General features: G+C 29.9%; 1 protein-coding gene across 2 annotated transcripts; it reads left to right on the top strand.

Moving 5' to 3' along the window:
* The first annotated feature begins 6453 nt into the window (after positions 1-6453).
* LOC120169936 (SEC14 cytosolic factor-like) lies at positions 6454-18948 on the top strand. Of its 2 annotated transcripts, XM_039178010.1 has the most exons (7): positions 6454-6653; positions 6741-6996; positions 7564-7600; positions 7746-7863; positions 18270-18380; positions 18628-18794; positions 18826-18948. In XM_039178010.1, the coding sequence occupies exons 1-6, from the start codon at positions 6582-6584 to the stop codon at positions 18763-18765; spliced, it is 732 nt and encodes a 243-aa protein (XP_039033941.1). In that variant the 5' UTR covers positions 6454-6581; the 3' UTR covers positions 18766-18794; positions 18826-18948. The 2 variants fall into 2 exon arrangements, with proteins under 2 accessions (XP_039033941.1, XP_039033936.1); XM_039178005.1 differs by having other exon boundaries at positions 6455-6653; positions 18628-18948.
* Positions 18949-19332: the final 384 nt, after the last annotated feature.

Genomic DNA, 19332 nt, shown 5'->3' with positions numbered 1-19332 from the left:
TAAAAAAGCTTATTGCTTGACTCATTGCTCGTTAAACTCACTATAGGTAAAATCTACTGATATTACATAGAGCTTAATATAAACATAAATTAACAAAATTAACCCAAAAAATTATTAAAAGAGTGTATGAAACAAATTCAAAATCTGAACTTGAAAGATATTAAAACCAAAGTAACAATCCACAATTACTTAATTATAAAAAAATTATGATTTGCTCGTGAATTTATTGAGTTGAGTTTGACTTCATTCGAATCAACTCGTTAAGGTTTCGAGTCGAGTTCGAGTTCAAATCAAATTAATCCGAGTCGAACATTGATTGAGTTGAATTCAAGTTGCTCACGAGTTGCTCAACTCATTAAGCACCCCTAGCTACAATATTTAGATTAGGTATTTAAACTTGGATGATTATTTTTTATATTGAAGCTTAAATTAAAATGATACATAAGCGTCAATAAAATTTGTTATTATATTACGTTTTTTGTTTATAAATTATTTATCAGTGAATACGAAATAAAATAAAAAAATTCATTGATATTCTTTAAAACTTTTTAAAGCTGTGTGATCCAATTAAAAACCTACTAATAGGGTGACTTATAAGTAATTTACCTTGTAAATATACAAGACAAAATATACTTGAGAATCTGTGATCCATTAATAATTTGCTTTTAAAAATAAAATATTAGATTAAACTATGTCTTAATCATATTAATAACTAAATTAGTTGCAGCTAACGAAAACAATTAAATAAGCCGATTGAACATAAAACAAATCTCTCCCAAATATGGTACAACTTTTTTTTATTAATCTGGTGTGAATATAAGGTAGTATTTGTTCGAAAGATTTAATAATTTGATAATGAATATTCACATACTTCTACAAATGTGATACTCGATTTCTAGGTATAACAACAATTCATTATCAACTAATCTTGCTTGATTCATACAAATAGTATACTTTTTAAAATAAAAAAATACACACAAAATAAAACTAGTTAATATATTAAGGTCGATAAAACCTTTAAAATTTTCTCACTCTAAACTTCTTTCATTGATCAAAATTAATAATAATTAACTATCACATGTGACCGTTTGAAGATTAATTGTGGACTCATTTCATTATTTTCATATTCTTTTCTTTTCTCTTGTTTTTTTTTTCCTTTTCCTTTTTCATTTTAGGTTTTATTTTACAAATTTATTTTGCAGATCTAAATTCTTTATCTTATTTTATTTTATTTAATAAATATTTTTTCTTTTCTTATAAAAAAATAACATGTTTCCGTTTGTTCTTGAAGTACAATTAACAATTATTTGATTATTTTGACAATCTACCACTATTTTGGTCACTTAGGTCGATTCTTTCATACTGATAAGTGTTCACAATCATCTTGGATTTATCAGACTTGAGTTATGATAAAGTCATCTGTCAATGTGTTGTCATGTTCTATTATTATATTAGTGTTGATTGTTCACCGTCGACAAATATTTATATATTTTATTTGTTTTGAATTGTTTTGTTAATTTTATTAACTCTGTAATCGTATGATCATATTTTTTTATTCAGCAGCTAGTTTTTGTTATTTAATAGTTCTAAGAGAATGATAGGTTAATGTTTTAGTCTGGTTTGGATTTTGTATAGTATTCTTTTTTTAAGGTTATGAACTTTATTGTATTTTTTCTTTATTTATTCAATAAAACTAGATATTATTTATTTTTTTTTAAAAAAAAGTAATGCGTAGGTTAGTCGAGTTTGAGTTTAAATATTTTGTAAAGAACAATTAATATATTTTTTGAACAGAAAAGAACAACTAATATATTCATTACAATAATAACTTATACTATATATTAAACTCTTGATTAAGTTAATGTCAGAGTCAATTCAACACTAATTTAATTTAAAAATTATTAAAAAAATATTTTTATTAATTATGATTAATGTTATTATAATAATATTTTTCTTTTTTCATACTTTTATATAATATAGACATAAAACAACTGACAACATAACTTGAGGATTGAACAATGGTGAAGCCATATATGGGATTGTGGGTCCATTGAACCCACAAAATGGAAACATTGTTTTTTACAAACACAAATTATATGTTTAAGTTTTACATTTTAATCCCACAAAATTTTAATTTTTTTTATAAAAATAATTTAATATATCTCACTCATTAAACATCCAAACAAATCCAAGCGCTTTTTATTTTCCTAACTTAATGGTATCAGACGCCCTTAAACATTTAAAAAAATTAATATGACCATCAAATTATTTTTGCTCTCAACATGATCATCAAACTAATGTGACCCTTTGATCAACAATTTTCATTGTTGACTGTTACGAGGTTGACGTAACAGTTTATTGTGCTGACGTTACAATCAACACTGTTGATTGCCAATTCCTTAAAAAAAGTTAGGTATTCAAATTTTGACATTATAAATGGAATAAATTGAATTGTGAGGATCATCCCTGTAATATATCGTTGTAGTATCTAATTCAAATTAATTGATTAGTATATTATTTTATTTTCAAATAATTTTATATACTTTTGGGTATCAAAAATTAGCGTTGGGTAATAATTTACCCTACAAAGAATAATCGTCGTCTAATAGCAAGCTAAATTTTGTTATTTTGCTACCAAAAATGTTGCTTTTGTCGCTTTTAGGGTTTAGAATAATAAAAATGTGCTATGTCAAATATTGAATTATTATTATTATTATTATTATTATTATTATTATTATTATTATTATCAGTCAGTTTATAAAAATATACATCAAACTTAATTTATTTTGGATTAGATCTAATATTTTTTATAAAATATTTATTAAATTTTTTTAAAAATATTATATTTAATGTATTAAAACGTGTCTTTATTTTTATTTATATTAAGTAATTTTATTTCAAATAAAAGATAGAAAACTTAAAAAAAACAGAAATATAACTAAAATAAGATAAAGACATGATAAAAGAATTAATCATGTTCATAATAAGAGATGATATCTTTTGAAAATTAACGTACTTTAATATCTTTGATTTTCTTTTACTATCATAAAATAATAAAATATTAATTTTATATAAAATATAGAGTTTAATATCAATTATATAACTTTTGAAAAGTTAATATCTAAAAAAATTCTTTTAACATAATTTAGTGATCATTTCAAAATTTTACCCTACAATATTAATGTTATTTATCCATGTAACATCCATTCTAGAATTTTTCATACTTAATAATTACATTTTTTTCTAACAAATAAGATTCAATTGAATATTATCAATTATATTTAATAAGATATTATTTAAATATAGATTAAAAGTTAAAACTTTATTTAATACAAAATAAAAATATATATCCGATAATTGTTTTTTTAAATATATTCGATAATTGTTAGAATTTAAACTCTAGGACTTGTATTTATTATCTCTAGAAGGAAATATTGCCATTTTTTATAGGACTTTTGACTTTTGGTTTGAATTAGAGGTTGCCGAAATTTTGAAGGGGCCGCCGACCTTCTCAATTTAATTCACGAACGAACTTCCCCAACATCTATCTGTATTTTAATAATTCATTAAATGAGATTAGCTCCAATGGAGTTAAACGCATCCGTATGTTCTTTATTTTAAATTGATCTTTAAATTTTTAAATATTCTAATTTCATCACTAAATTATGACTGTTATTCTAAATTACTCCTTAAACTTTTGAACATTTTAATTTCATCTTCAAACTATGACTTTCATTCTAAATCGGTCCCCAAATTTTTTTTATCATTCCACTTTTATCACAAACTATATGTATACACTAATCACATCCCTTGTTAATAAAATCGTAAGTCAAGTTATATTATCATATGTTTGAAAAAAATTAGGTTAAATTAGGGTTGAAACTAATGACATATTTGGTTGAATTTGAGGATGGTATTCAAAAGTTTGAGGACTAATTTAGAGATAGAGTCATAATTTGAGGATGATATATATATATATACACACACACATATATAATTATTAATTAAAAAAATTAAAATTATTATTTAAGGTAAAAAATTTAATTTAATGATTATATATAATATAAATTATTGTTAACTTTATCAAATAATTTCATATATTTTTAATAAAAATAAATTGATTTATATAAATATACGTGTGTGTGTGAAATTATTATTAAAAAATTAAAATTATTGCTTAAGTTAAAAAAATAATGTAATGATTATATATAAAAATTGTTGTTAATTTTATCAAATAATTTCATATACTTGTTAATAAAAATAAATTGAGTTAATATATATATGTAAAAAATTAAAATTATTGCTTAAGTTAAAAAAATAATGTAATGGTTATATATAAAAATTGTTGTTAATTTTATCAAATAATTTCATATACTTGTTAATAAAAATAAATCGAGTTAATATATATATATATATATATATATATATATATATATATGAAATTATTGAAAAATGATAAAATTATTACCTTTTTTTTGTAATTCATTACAATCAATATGTTAAATTTTAAATGATGCATTTCATAATCAAGTAATGGGTCTAGCTTAGTGGTTTGAGCTTTGATATATAACCCAAATGACATATGTTTGAGTCTCAGTCCTCTTTGTCACCATCAGATTGAATGGTAAATAAAATGCTATATCAATAGTTCATTTACTTTTTTTTAATAATAGATGATTAAAATAAAACTAAAATGTAATGTTTAGTATGATTTTGAAACAAAAAATAATTGAGTGACCAATATAGAACAAAAATGATAATTGGGTACTAAACATGTACTTTACCCTTAAATTAATATCAATTTAATATAAAAATAAAAATGTTAATAGACATTTTTTTAAAATTTAATTATAAAATATATATTAATGTTTTATACTTGTTAATGATAAACAAGAGTTAAATTGGATCAAATTTCCAGTTAATATGACATGATCAACAAAAAATTATATCTTTCATCCAAAACTCAACCCACTTCCAATTATGAGAAACTTCACCTGACTTGAAATTTAATTCGCTTTTTGGGATAAAATCTTCACTCAATCAATGGTGGATTCTGAAATATTTTTTTGGGTGGTTATGCATATATTAACAACATAAAATTTTTAAATGGGATGGACATAAATAATATTTCAGAGTTAGTATTATTAGTAAAATAAGTAGCTAATTGAAGAAAATTCAGATTTTATGGTGATCACATGTCCACCCTCAACCAGCTATAGCCTCGCTACTATACACAATCGAACATAAATATATATAGATTACATCTTATTCGATAAAATAAGAATTTAGTTGAAAAAAATATAAAGAGATGTGCATTATTACGATTATCCTTAAACATATAAATGATAATTATAGTTCTTTCACATCATATATTTTTCACCTTAATTTCTAATCCAATTCAAAACTCGAATATATCTAACTTAAATTTATAAAAGTATTAATTTTAAAAAATTAGATCGAATCAAAACTTATCGAATTTAAATCTCTCATCCTTATCTTGACGGATATGTGAATCATTAAACATTGTTTTTATTTTAAAATAAACATTAAACAAAATAATTAGTTAATATTATTTTTTAAGGTAAATAATTAGTTAAGATTATTTTCCATTCTTCTAGGGGCAGAATTTATTTATTTATTAAAAATACTTATGCTTAAATTATGTTTTTAGTGCCTAAAGATTTTTTTTGTTAAAAATAGTTGTCTAATATTTTCTCCGTTATCATTTTAGGTGTCCGAGCATTAATCGTCATTAAAAATCTTCAATAAATGACACATGTCATGATCCAGTAATTTTGAGAATTTTTATTTAAAATAAAAAATATATTTTTGAAAAAACTAATTTTTTTCAAATCTTAAAAAAGAAAACTCAAAACTTTTAAAATCTTAATTTTAATCCTTTTACCACCGCAGACCACCACCAACACCCTTAATCGGTCGAACACCCAACGACATGTGACCGACAACCCACCCATGATGAAAATTCTCATACTTTCGCAATCGATCGAATACCAAATTTCCTTAAATATATAAATTCTTAAATATAAATCCTTCAAAACCCTAAAAATAGAATCTTTCATTTATACAATTTTTGGGTGTTCGGTCGGTTGCGAAAATATGAGTATTTTGGTCGTGGGTGTTTAGTCAGTCACAATTCGTTGGTTGCTCGGCCAATTAATGGCGTTGGTGACGGCCAACGGTGGCAACGAAGATTTTTAAATGCAATTAATATCCAAACACATAAAACGATAACAAAAAAATGTTAGACACCGATTTTTAATGATTTTTTAAAATACTACAACGTTTTTCGAGTCCTATTTTGATTACTTATTTTTATATTAATCCTATTAAAAACTCAGATAAAAGTTGCTTGAAAATGGAACCCAAACTCCAGAAGCAACAGCCAACCATTTCCTTATATCACTTGTCACTGCCAACTCCACGGACCACAGCCTATTCTCTTTGTCACCTTCTTCCTTTTTCATCTTCTTCTCACCTGTTTCTTCCATTGTATCATCAACTTCTCTTTTTCCCTTTCTTTTTCTCTCCATCAAGCCAAAGCAGGTTGCTTTTGATCTAACATGGAGAAAAGCCATGAGCTTGAGCTGACCCAGATGAGGAAATTAGTTGAGAAACTTGGGTTTTCAACAGAGGTGCATAAAAGCTACCCTTTTTTGACTGAAATGATAATATTTATATGCTTCGATTCAGTGTTTTTTGACACCTTTTTTTTGTTTTAGAGATATGGGGATCCCACGTTCATGAGGTTCTTGATCGCAAGATCAATGGATACAGATAAAGCTTCGAAGATGTTTGTCCAGTGGCTGAAATGGAGGTCTTCTTTAGTTCCTAATGGGTTCATTGCAGAATCTGAAGTGCCTGATCAATTAGAAGCTAGAAAGATTTATTTGCAAGGTCTTTCAAGAGCAGGATATCCAGTGATGATTGTCCAAGCTTGCAAACATTATCCACCAAAGGACCATCTCCAGTTCAAGAGTAATTTGTTAGCCTAATCTCACTGCTTTCACTGTTCTTTATCATGATTGTTCAATTTTCCTTATAATTTATTGTACTTTTTTCAATTATGAAAGAAAAAAATTGCCTATAATTCATACGTAAGGTAGAATCAGGGAAGGATAGAGAGAGGTCCGTAAAAATTTCAAATTATTATATATTTTAGATATAATTTTTTGTGTATTCATTATCTGTTTTCTCTCCTAACATTTTAAAAGTCAGTCCCCTAACATAAAGTCTTACCTTTGTCCATGTAGAATTATGATGAACCTTGCCTAAAATTAAGGTGGGACATGATGGGGAAGCCACATAAATCTGGAGTCTGAAAACTATTTTAATCTTGTTTATTATTTATTTATTTTTATAATTAGGCAGCTCATGAATGTCGCAGTTGAATCTGTAGTGCTTTAAAGTATTTTATATTTGCACATGAACTTCATGAATTATTATTAAATTAGGAGATACTACACCTGTTTTTTGCAAGCAAGTTTCCTTTTTATCATGCAAAATTTACTCTTTACATGTCTTTTTGTGTATCTCTTGTTGCAGAGTTCGTGGTGTATCTGCTAGACAAAACCATAGCAAGGTAGTGTTCTGACAGTAAAGAAAACCCAAAACAAATGGATTTGTTTTAGTATACAAGATCCAAAGACTCATGTTTACACATGTTTGATGTTGTTTAGCTTCTTTTATTATTATATTATTGACTCGTTGAGTTGTCCCGATTTCAGTAGTGTGAAAGGAAGAGAAACCGGAAACGAGAAGTTGATCGGAGTTCTTGATTTTCAAAACATTACATACAAAAATGTTGATGCACGTGGACTAATAACTGGATTTCAGTTCTTACAGGTAATGTATGCTTTCTGAAACATGTCCAAAAGAACATTGCTTATTTGCTTTATGTGGCTTATATGAGAGAAATAGAACCAGGGTAATGCATGGTAAACATTAAAAGAGAATAGCTTGTCAAGTTTTGCTGAAGGCAATGGCAATTTATATAATTGTTTTAACAGTTTTGTTTTTTATCCCTCTCATCACTTAATCTGACAGAATATTTGCTGAGTTAATCGATTGATGGAATCGGCCAAGAGGGGTGAATTGGCAATTAAAAATTCGGTGAAAACTTTTGCAGAAAATTAAAAAGATTTGCACAACGATTTAGAGTGGTTTGACTTTCTTAACCAAAGTCTACGTCCACTACCTTAGCTATCCACACTAAGGATTTTCCAACAAATTCACTAATTTGTTCTTTCTTTTGAGGCCAAAGAGATAACCTTACAACTCCCTCAAGAATTTACCCCAATTCTTGAGAACACTCTTTCTCAAAGAGAATATTACAAATTTGCAAACTTACAAGGAAATCCTCACAAGAAAAGATGTTTGCACAATTCTAGAACAAAGAAAAGAACACTCAAAGATGAATACAATTGAGTACAAGTAGTGTTCTTGAAAGCAAAGATGAATATTGAATGAAAAATAGGCTTAAAATACTCAAATTTGAGATTTGATGCTTTCTCTTTGATTCTCTCTTAATTCTTAATTCTTGTTGTTGATCAATGACTTCTAAGCTTGTTTAAATACTCCTTGAATCATTTCTGAATGTTAGGGATCATTAATGAAGTAGAGCCGTTTAAGTGTGAAAACAATTAATAAAATCAGTTGGGAGCGTGTGTGCATCGATGCATAGGGCTAGTGCATCGGTACACTACGTGTAAAATTCAAATATTTCGACCGTTGGACCCTTAGTGCATCGGTGCACTAAGAGTGCATCGATGCATAAAATGCATTCGATGTTTTAAAATAGCCTTAGTGCATCGATGCATGGCTTGTGCATCGATGCATAAAATGCATTCGATGCTTTCATAAAAACCTGAGTGCATCGATGTATGGTATGTGCATCGATGCATAAAATGCATTCGATGTTCAATTCATTCAATGGCGCATCGATGCATGGATTGGTGCATCGGTACACTCTTTTGAAAAATTGATTTTAGGCTCGTTTTTTGTTCGAAATACTTTGTGAAAATTGTTTCAAATATATTTTAAGATTAAAACACAATTTTACACTTTAGTGAGTATTGAAATTGATCTTTGAAAGACTTGGAGTAATATTTTGATATTCGAGTAATTAAATCGAATATACTTAGAAAATCATTTGTAAAATCTTAAAATTCATTTATACTTAATTTGTTATATCGAAACATCAAAATGTATTCAACAATCTACCCCTTTTTGATATAACAAAACATTCAAGTAATTTTAAGATTTTCTTTGAACATAATTTTTGTAAACAATTTTGAAAATTTAATTTACTCCCCCTTACTATATTCTCCCCCTTTTTGTTAAATAAAAAAGACTCTAAAACGTTTTTAAACAAGATTTTTAAAAAAACTAAGCCAATTGTTCTTTATAAAATTAAAGCTTAAGCTGCTAAGATCAGAAATAAAAGAGAGATTAGCCATTAGTTTTCATAATCAATATTCATAAACATGTAATGGATAATTGGTCATATATGTCTAATGATGCAAAAATAAGTATTAATATCAAAAAGAAAATTCAAACCAAACATATATATATTAAAATCTAATATCCAAAGCAACCAAAATATAAATCTAAACAAATTCAAACATCCAACAATCAAAGTAAAATAATCCAAAAGCATTCAAAATGTTTTAACAAGTAAAATTGTAAGTTGATCCAAAACAAAAACAAAGTAAGGTCTACTCGTCCATAGAAGGATCGGGAAGAGGAGGAAATTGTGCTTGCATCTCAAGAGTAAGAGCATCCATACGTGCAAGCATCTCCCTTTGAAACTCCATTTTTTGAGCTTCCAAAGTGTCTAAGCGATGATTCACCGCTTCGTTGTTTGCAGTTAAATGAGATTCGATGGAAGCAAACCGTAGATCAAATGTCTCAAAAAACGAACGGAAATATGGAGGCACTTGATCCTCTTGTTGTGTCGACGCATTGTCGGGATCGTCAATATCTTGAAATAGCCCTTGAAGCTCGGGATCATCGTCTGCAGCCGATGGAGGTGGAGTACGAGAGCAGCTAGGAGCAGGAGGTGCTCGTGAAGAACTTGCTCCCAGTGTTTGCTTAGAGGGTCGATAAACCCATTGACCATTTTCCTCATCCTGTTTCCAATCAGCTTTCTTCAAGGAGGTGAGATCGATTTGGTTTTGAAGAGGAATGAGATTGTCAAGAGAGACGTTAAGACTGAGTTTGATAAAAAGATTACTAAGTAGACACCCATAAACTAAAGTTTCGACATGTTTAGAAGGGACATCATTTATGGTATCTACTAGTTCACTAAAAATGATTTGTGGCAAATTGATTTTCCTATTATGTTGGATACAATGTATCCACCATAAATCCCTAATACTAAGAGTGTAGTACCTACCTCTGGATAATCTAAACCACCAAGAGATAATCAAATAGAGAAATCGATCGTGATGAGATCGTAGAGTACTAACACTAGCATTAGGAAGATATGGATATGCCACAGTTTCTTTTTCATTATATAAGCCATTGTCATCTAGCCCAAACTGTTTAGCGATAGACTCAGAGTCAATATGAATATATTATCCTAAAAGGTAGGATCTAATTCCTATAGTCCCACATTGAGTCTGGTTTTGAATACATACCGCTTTAGAATAGAAAATGTGGACTAACTGATGATAGACGATTGGTTTTAGGTGAAGCAATTTATCAAACTTCCAGGATTTGAGAGTTGGAAGGTATTCGAAGTTGATATCTATCATGGCTTGAACAGAAGGAATACACTCTTCCCAGATTTTATAAGATTGGAAAGAATTCATGTACCTATGGTAGAGTTCTTCTCTACGACGTTCACGAATATTAAAACAGGAACTTATAATGGTCATATTGGGATAGTTTGAATTTGAAGGTTGATGAGCAATGAGAGGTCGATTTGAATGACTCGATGAAGAAGACCTAGGTCGTTTTGGATTAGACATGGTTTAAGGAATGTAATAAGATGAGTAACCTGTAAATATAAAACACATGTATGCTATATAATCAATCCCAAAACTCAATTAAGTCCGCAATAATTCAAGGTTATCTAAACCGAGTCCTAATGGGCAAAGTTTTTGAAAAACTAGTTAGAAAACAATGTTTGAAAAATATAATATGTATAGTTTTTCATGAAAGCAACATAATTGAATAAAAAACATCAAATTTAAAATTAAATTAGGATTTTTGATTTTTTATTTCAAAAATTCATTGAAAATTTGTGAGATTTTGATGAAATTAGTTGTAAAATCTAGTTTAGAAACATCATATAAGCAATACCCGATATTTTGTTCAACCTAAAACTAATCAAAACTAGTCCTAAATTCAAAAGATCAATAAAATAGAGGTTTTTGAAATATTACCTTGAAAAATTCGTATTGAATGGAATGTAGTGATGTTTTGCACGATTTTAATGATATAGACATGATTAGAGGTTGAAGAAAAGAGGATTATAACCTTAGAATGTTGATTTTTGAAGCAAATTTGAGATTAGGGAGAGAAAGGGTCGAACGGCGGCTAAGAGAGTTTGAAAGGGTTTAGAGAAAATGAAGAAAAATAGGGTTTTTATCCAAAAACCCGATGGATGCATCGATGCATGGCCTTGTGCATCGATGCACATTCAAGGAGTGCATCGGTGCATCTTCATGATGTATCGATGTACACTCAAAGGGATGCATCGATGCACACTCAAAGGGATGCATCGATGCACTATTCAGTGTATCGATGCATTATGCACAAAAATGTCAAAAATCCGTTTTAAACACTTAACATGCTAAATTAATTAGCTCTAGTGGTATTGGCAACTCATATATTGAAAATTAATCATACTCAATCAATTAATTTAATTCTTAAACTACATTTGAACATAAAATTAATTTTCACCAAAGAATATAAACTCCCCCTAACTAATAGCAAAGAATGCAATAAAAAATTATTATTATAAGCATTTTTCATTTATTTTTAAAAGTGCTAAAATTATTTTAAACACTAAGTGAAGATAGGTCAGTTAAACCTAATTCTCTTCTAAGTGTCTAAAATCTTTCTTTGTCTAAAGGTTTTGTAAAGATATCTCTAATTGGTACAAAGTATCAACAAATTCTAGAACTATATATTCCTTAGCGACATGGTCTCTAATGTAGTGATATCTAATTTCAATGTGCTTAGTTCTAGAGTGTTGGATGTGATTTTTAGTGAGACAAATAGCACTAGTATTGTCACACTTGATAGGAGTGGTACCTACTTCAATTACATAATCAAAAAGTTGTTGTTTCATCCATAAAACTTGTGCACAACAACTACCGGTTGAAATGTATTCCTCTTCAGTGGTGGATAATGCAACACAATTTTGTTTCTTTGAAAACCAAGAAATTAGCATATTTCCAAGGAATTGGCAAGTATCGGAGGTGCTTTTCCTATCTAATTTGCATCCTCCATAATCCGTTTCAGAGAAGGCATGCAAGCTAAAGCTAAAGTCTCTAGGATACCAAAGTCCTAAACTAGGAGTGTCCTTAAGGTATCTAAAGATTCTCTTAACAGCTAGTAAATGTGATTCCTTAGAACATGATTGAAATCTAGCACATAAGCAGACACTAAACATAATGTCCGGTCTACTTGCGGTTAGATAAAGCAATGAACCAATCATGGATCTATATAATTTAACATCCACACATTTACCTCCTTCATCTATGTCAAACTTTGTAGAGGAACTCATTGGAGTGACATAAGGTTTCCCATTTTCCTATCCAAATTTCTTGAGCATATCCTTGACGTACTTAGCTTGGTTGATGAAGATGCCATCATTTCTTTGCTTTATTTGGAGTCCCAAGAAATATGAGAACTCCCCCATCATGCTCATCTCAAATTCACCCTGCATTAGCTTAGAAAATTCTTGGCAAAGAATATCATTAGTAGAACTAAAAATTATATCATCAACATAAATTTGAACTACTAATAAATCTTTACCTTTTCTCTTTAAAAATAATGTAGTGTCAACATTCCCTTTTGAAAAACCTTTTTTAATTAAAAAATTTGACAATCTTTCATACCAAGCTCTAGGAGCTTGTTTTAAGTCATAAAGAGCTTTAATCAATTTAAAAACATGATTAAGAAATTTTGAATCTTCAAAACTTGGAGGTTATTCTACGTACACTTCTTCTTTTATAAAACCATTTAAAAATGCACTTTTAACATCCATTTGGTATAATTTGAATTCATTGAAACATGAAAATGCTAATAACATTCTAATTGCTTCCATCCTAGCTACGGGAGCATATGTTTCACCAAAATCTATACCTTATTCTTGAGTATAGCCTTGTTCCTTACTATATTACTACTTTCATCAAGCTTATTCCTAAATACCCATCTAGTACCTACAGTAGATTTATTACTATGTCTTTCAACTAATGTCCATACTTTACTTCTCTCAAATTGATTTAACTCTTCTTGCATAGCCATAATCCAATGTTCATCTTTTAATGCTTCTTTAATGTTCTTAGGCTCTATGCATGAAATAAATGCAACATAATTACAAATATTTCTAAGAGAAGATCGAGTAGTTACCCCTTTGGATGGATCACCTATAATTTCACCATCCTTGACATAGTTGTACTCTCTTGGATAAGATATTTCCCTTTCTTCAATGGTTGGATTCTCGAGAGGATCATGAGTTTCCTCATCTTTTGTTTCTTCTTTTGATGATGATTCTCCAACGTCATGCCTAACATCATTTGCTTGCATAATACCTACATCATCATCAACACAAGAATCCTTCCACGGATGGGGATTATCATCGAAAATAACATGTATAGACTCTTCTACAACTAAAGTTCTTTTATTAAATACTCGATAAGCTTTAGAATTTAAGAAATAACCCAGAAAAATTCATTCATCACTTTTAGCATCAAATTTGCCAAGGTTTTATTCACCGTTGTTTAAAACAAAACATTTACATCCAAAAGGATGAAAATAACTAATGTTAGGCTTTTTATTTTTGAAAATTTCATATGGAGTTTTCTTTAAAATTGGCCTAATCATTACTCGATTTACAACATAACAAGCGGTATTTGTGGCTTTCGCCCAAAAATATTTTGGCAAATTATTTTCACAAAGCATGGTTCTAGCCATTTCTTCTAAAGTTCGATTTTTCCTCTCAACAACTCCATTTTGTTGAGGGGTTCTAGGTGCTGAAAAATTATGGCTAATACCATTAGAATTACAAAACTCGTAAATCCAAGGTTTTCAAATTCAGTGCCATGATCACTTCTAACACTAGTGATAGAGTAACCTTTTTCGTTATGGATTATTTTTGAAAATGTGATAAAATGTTCTAATGCTTCATCTTTAGTACTTAAAAATAGAACTCAAGTATATCTAAAATAGTCATCTACCAATACAAATGCATATTGTTTTCCACCCAAGCTAGTAGTTCTAGATGGCCCAAAAAGATCTAAATGGATCAATTGTAATACTCTACTAGTGGATACGTCGTTAATGGATTTAAAAGAAATTCACTTTTGTTTTCCTTTAGCACAAGCATTACAGATTTTATCATTATCAAATTTTAGTTTAGGCAACCCTCGAACTAAATCTCCTTGAATTAACCATTGCAAAACACTCAAACTAGCATGTCCTAGTCTCCTATGCCATAACCAACTATCATGCTCATCTTTAGCAACTAGGCATAAATGAGTCATATCTATGGAATCTAAATGAACCATGTAAATGTTTCCTATTCTATGACCAACAAGCATAATCCGATTAGATGCAATGTCAATGACCTTACAACCATTAATATTAAACATGACATTGAATCCTTTAGCGCACAATTGACTAATACTCAATAGATTATGCTTTAATCCATTCACATATAAAACATTCTTAATTTGTATGGAAGAGGTATTACTTATAGTGCCTATACCTTTAATGTGACCTTTTGAGTTATCACCAAAAGTCATATCTCCTCCATTTTTGGCGTTGAGCTCTATGAACCGACTTTTGTCACCGGTCATGTGTCTTGAGCATCCACTATCAAGGTACCATGAGTTTGAATTTGTTTCCCGTGCTTTGTAGCAATGCTCATTTTCCTACAAACATAGATTAATTTTTTATTTTTGGTACCCAAATTCTTTTGGGTACATATTCATTAGTTTCCAAAATCCTAGTCCCCTTAGGTATCCATTTGTGTAGGATAACCTTATCTTTAGTAGTAATGAGTTCTTTATGAACCCATATACTTCTAACGATTTTTCTATTAGAGGTTCTTTGGGGACCTCTATGATTGTAGTTTCTAAAACTTTTTCTAACAAAGTTGGTTTTTGAATTTTCTCCATTTTCAAAACGTTTTGATCCAACACTATCAAAAGAAGCTTTAAGATCATCAATTTCCTTTTGATGATCATCATTGACTCTTGAAAGTAAATTTTGCAAATCAGAATTTTTCTTTTCAAACTCTTCTAGTTTGATTTGTAAATCTTTGATTTTACTTTCAAGATCATTGTTGGTCTTGGATATGAGATTATTTTCATTTTCCATTTTGAAATATCATTTTTGTATTTTAAAAACAATTTCTCATAATCCAAAGTCAACCCATTATATTCATCTAATAACTCATCATAAGATAAATCATCTAAATCAAATGAGTTAGAGGTTACCTTAGAATCTCTCCCCAATACCATCAAGCACAAGTTTGCTACTTCTTATTCCTCTTCATCGGAACCTTCTTCATCGCACCATGTAGCCACGTGAGCCTTGTGTTTATTCTTTGATTGACACTTTCTCTTCAATTGTGAGCAATCATATTTGACATGCCCCGGTTTTTTTCATTCATAGCAAATGATCGAGTCCTTTTCTTTTGGTTCATTCTTGAAGCCTTCATTTCGTTTGAATTTTCTTCCTCAGTTTGGCCTCATCATTTTTCTGAACCGTTTGGCAAACAAAGACATCTCCTCATCATCGTCATCTTCATCCGAATCACTCTCATTTTTTTGTTTATTTGAGAGAAACTCCCACGTTCTTCTTCCTCTCATTCTCCTTTGGTGTATTGTCAATCTTATCCAGGTCCACCTTATTTTCAAGCATCATTTCATGAGTGAGGAGGGAACCGATTAGCTCTTCAAGAGTTAAGGACTTTAGGTTCTTAGCCTCGATGATTGTCGCCTTCTTTGATTGTCATAATTTTGGAAGTGAGTAAACTAACTTCCTCATAAGCTTTTCGTTTGGAATGATCTCTCCATATGATTTGAGACAATTGACAATCATTGAGAATCTATCCGTCATAGCTTTGATATCTTCATTTGGTTTCATCATGAAATTTTAATAGCTATGTATTAGAAGACTAATTTTAGATTCTTTTACCTCGTCCGTGCCTTCATGAGTGACTTGTAGTTTATCCCATATTTCTTTGGCGGTTGTACAAGATGAAACTCTTTCGTATTCATCTGGTCCAAGAGCACAAAATATGATATGGATAGCTTTGGAGTTGAGCTGGAACATTCTTGTCTCTCTTTCACTCCACAATCTTGGATGAGTGAGAGGCTTGATATATTCGTCTTCTACAACATTCTATGCTCCCATGTCACTTGCTTGAATGAAATACATCATCCTATTCTTCCAATAGGCATAATTAGCTCCATTGAAGAAATGAGGCTTGTTGACGGGCATCGAATCGAGACCGGAGTCGAAGTTTGAAGTAGAGGCCATTGATGACTTGATAATCGATGTAACTATTCCCGAATCGACTCAAGAGGTAATTAAACCTTCAAATGAGAGAGGCTCTGATACCAATTGTTGAGTTAATCGATCGATGGAATCGGCCAAGAGGGGGTGAATTGGCAATTAAAAATTCGGTGGAAACTTTTGCAGAAAATTGAAAAGATTTGCACAGCGATTTAGAGTGGTTCGACTTTCTTAACCAAAGTCTACGTCCACTACCTTAGCTATCCACACTAAGTATTTTCCAACAAATTCACTAATTTGTTCTTTCTTTTGAGGCCAAAGAGATAACCTTACAATTCCCTCAAGAATATATCCCAATTCTTGAGAACACTCTTTCTCAAAGAGAAGATTACAAATTTGCAAACTTAATGAAAAACCTCACAAGGTAAACGTGTTTGCACAATTCTAGAACAAAGAAAAGAACACTCAAGAATAAATACAATTGAGTACAAGTAGTGTTCTTGAAAGCAAAATGAATATTGAATGAAAAATAGGCTTGAAATGCTCAAATTTGAGATTTGATGCTTTCTCTTTGATTATCTCTTAATTCTTAATTCTTGTTGTTGATCAATGGCTTCTAAGCTTGTTTAAATACTCCTTGAATCATTTCTGAATGTTAGGGATCATTAATGAAGTAATTAGAGTCGTTTAAGTGTGAAAACAATTAATAAAATCAGTTGGGAGCGTGTGTGCATCGATGCATAGGGCTAGTGCATCGGTACACTATGTGTAAAATTCAAATATTTCAATCGTTGGACCCTTAGTGCATCAGTGCACTAAGAGTGCATCAATGTATAAAATGCATTCGATGTTTTAAAATAGCCTGAGTGCATCGATGCATAAAATGCATTCGATGTTTTCATAAAAACCTGAGTGCATCGATGCATGGTATGTGCATCGATGCATAAAATGAATTCGATTTTCAATTTATTCAATGGTGCATCGATGCATGGATTGGTGCATCGGTACACTCTTTTGAAAAATTGATTTTAGGCTCGTTTTTTGTTCGAAATATTTTGTGAAAATTGTTTCAAAAATATTTTAAGATTAAAACACAATTTTACACTTTAGTAAGGACTGAAATTGATCTTTGAAAGACTTGGAGTAATATTTTGATATTCGAGTAATTAAATCGAATTTACTTAGAAAATCATTTGTAAAATCTTAAAATTCATTTATACTTAATTTGTTATATCGAAACATCAAAATGTATTCAACAATATTGCATATCCTTAAGAAATGCATAAGCAATCTGAGTTTAGACTCCATGGAAACTTATTTTACTTTTAACATATGTTACTGCACCTAGTGTGGGATATGTGTATTTTTCAGACATGGTTATGTTCATCTTCTTTTTAAAGTTTTTCAATACATTTGGAGAGTCGTTAGAAGTTGGAAGATCATATTTCGATATCATGTTTGAAAATGTTCCTGATACGCTTGTTCGACATGGTAATCTTCACTGCGTTTTTCTTCGCTGCTTCGTTGGTTCTGATCTTCACCTAATGCAGGCATATTTCCCGGAGCGCTTGGCAAAGTGCTACATTTTGAACATGCCGCGGTTTTTCGTTAGTGTTTGGAAGATGGTTTCTCGCTTCATTGAGAAAGCAACACTTGAAAAGGTACTTGCTATTGTATCGTCTTTAGGGAATCCAGAACATAGCTTACGTGGTTCATACATTCATTTTTAAATGCTTGCATTTAGCAGGTATGACATTTGAATCCCGGAATTTGCTATCCTTTTAAATTGAATCTTAGTTCGATTGATTCATGTCGAGCTACGGTTGCATTAGTTCATAGTAATCTTTTAATGTTAATAGTAAACACAGTATGTTAAAATGCAATAGGTTGACAACACAGTGAATGCAGATTGTGATTCTGACCAATGAAGATGAGAAGAAAACCTTCATAGAGGAGATAGGTGAAGAAGCTGTGCCGGTCGAGTACGGTGGCAAGGCGAACCTGAGAGCTATCCAAGATGTCGAAGTTCCCCCGTTGGAAGGTTGATTGATCCTCCGACCCCAAAATTTACCGGCCATCAAGTGTTTGCTTTAACTCAAAACTCATTCAAGTATTTCAACATGATCGATATTGGTTAACACTGTGGCTGCCATTGAAGGTGTTAAGCTTAAACCTTCAATCAGTCAAGGTTGCTGTCATTAATACACCCCTAATCCGATTATATTTTGTGTTAAGTTTAGGACCTTTCTTTGAAAGAAATATCATGTCATTCAACTAATTACCTTATCCCATATATATATATATATATATATATATCATATTATATTTCAATCTGCCAAAAGGTTGATGTTTTCTTGTTTGTTCTATTTCATTTTTTAGAGCACAAAATTCTTGGCATCTTAAGGCGTAGGGTTCATATTTTCTGCCAAAATTTGAACTTTGTTGTATCTTCTTTGGACTTCTCGCTATACCTTCACTGTCATTTCAACTAACTACAGTATCTTGACATGGTAGTATCTTGACATGATTAATACCAGACTCATATAATTTATAAAATAAATTTATTATAAGATAATCATATCTATTTACCCCTTAAGCCTACCACATAAGGTT

The sequence above is a fragment of the Hibiscus syriacus genome, unplaced genomic scaffold (genome assembly GCF_006381635.1).
Source record: "Hibiscus syriacus cultivar Baekdansim isolate YM2019G1 unplaced genomic scaffold, ASM638163v2 tig00003041_pilon, whole genome shotgun sequence".
Taxonomy (NCBI): domain Eukaryota; kingdom Viridiplantae; phylum Streptophyta; class Magnoliopsida; order Malvales; family Malvaceae; genus Hibiscus; species Hibiscus syriacus.
Note: the sequence above shows the minus strand (reverse complement) of the source record. Positions and strands in the feature narration are given on the sequence as shown.

Bases quoted from the DNA above. Each gene is read 5' to 3' on its own strand.
- LOC120169936 (XM_039178010.1), top strand. From the start codon at position 6,582: ATGGAGAAAAGCCATGAGCTTGAGCTGACCCAGATGAGGAAATTAGTT. The intron at 6,654-6,740 runs GTGCATAAAAGC...TTTTTGTTTTAG, and splicing joins AACTTGGGTTTTCAACAGAG to AGATATGGGGATCCCACGTT. The intron at 18,381-18,627 runs GTACTTGCTATT...CAGTGAATGCAG, and splicing joins AGAAAGCAACACTTGAAAAG to ATTGTGATTCTGACCAATGA.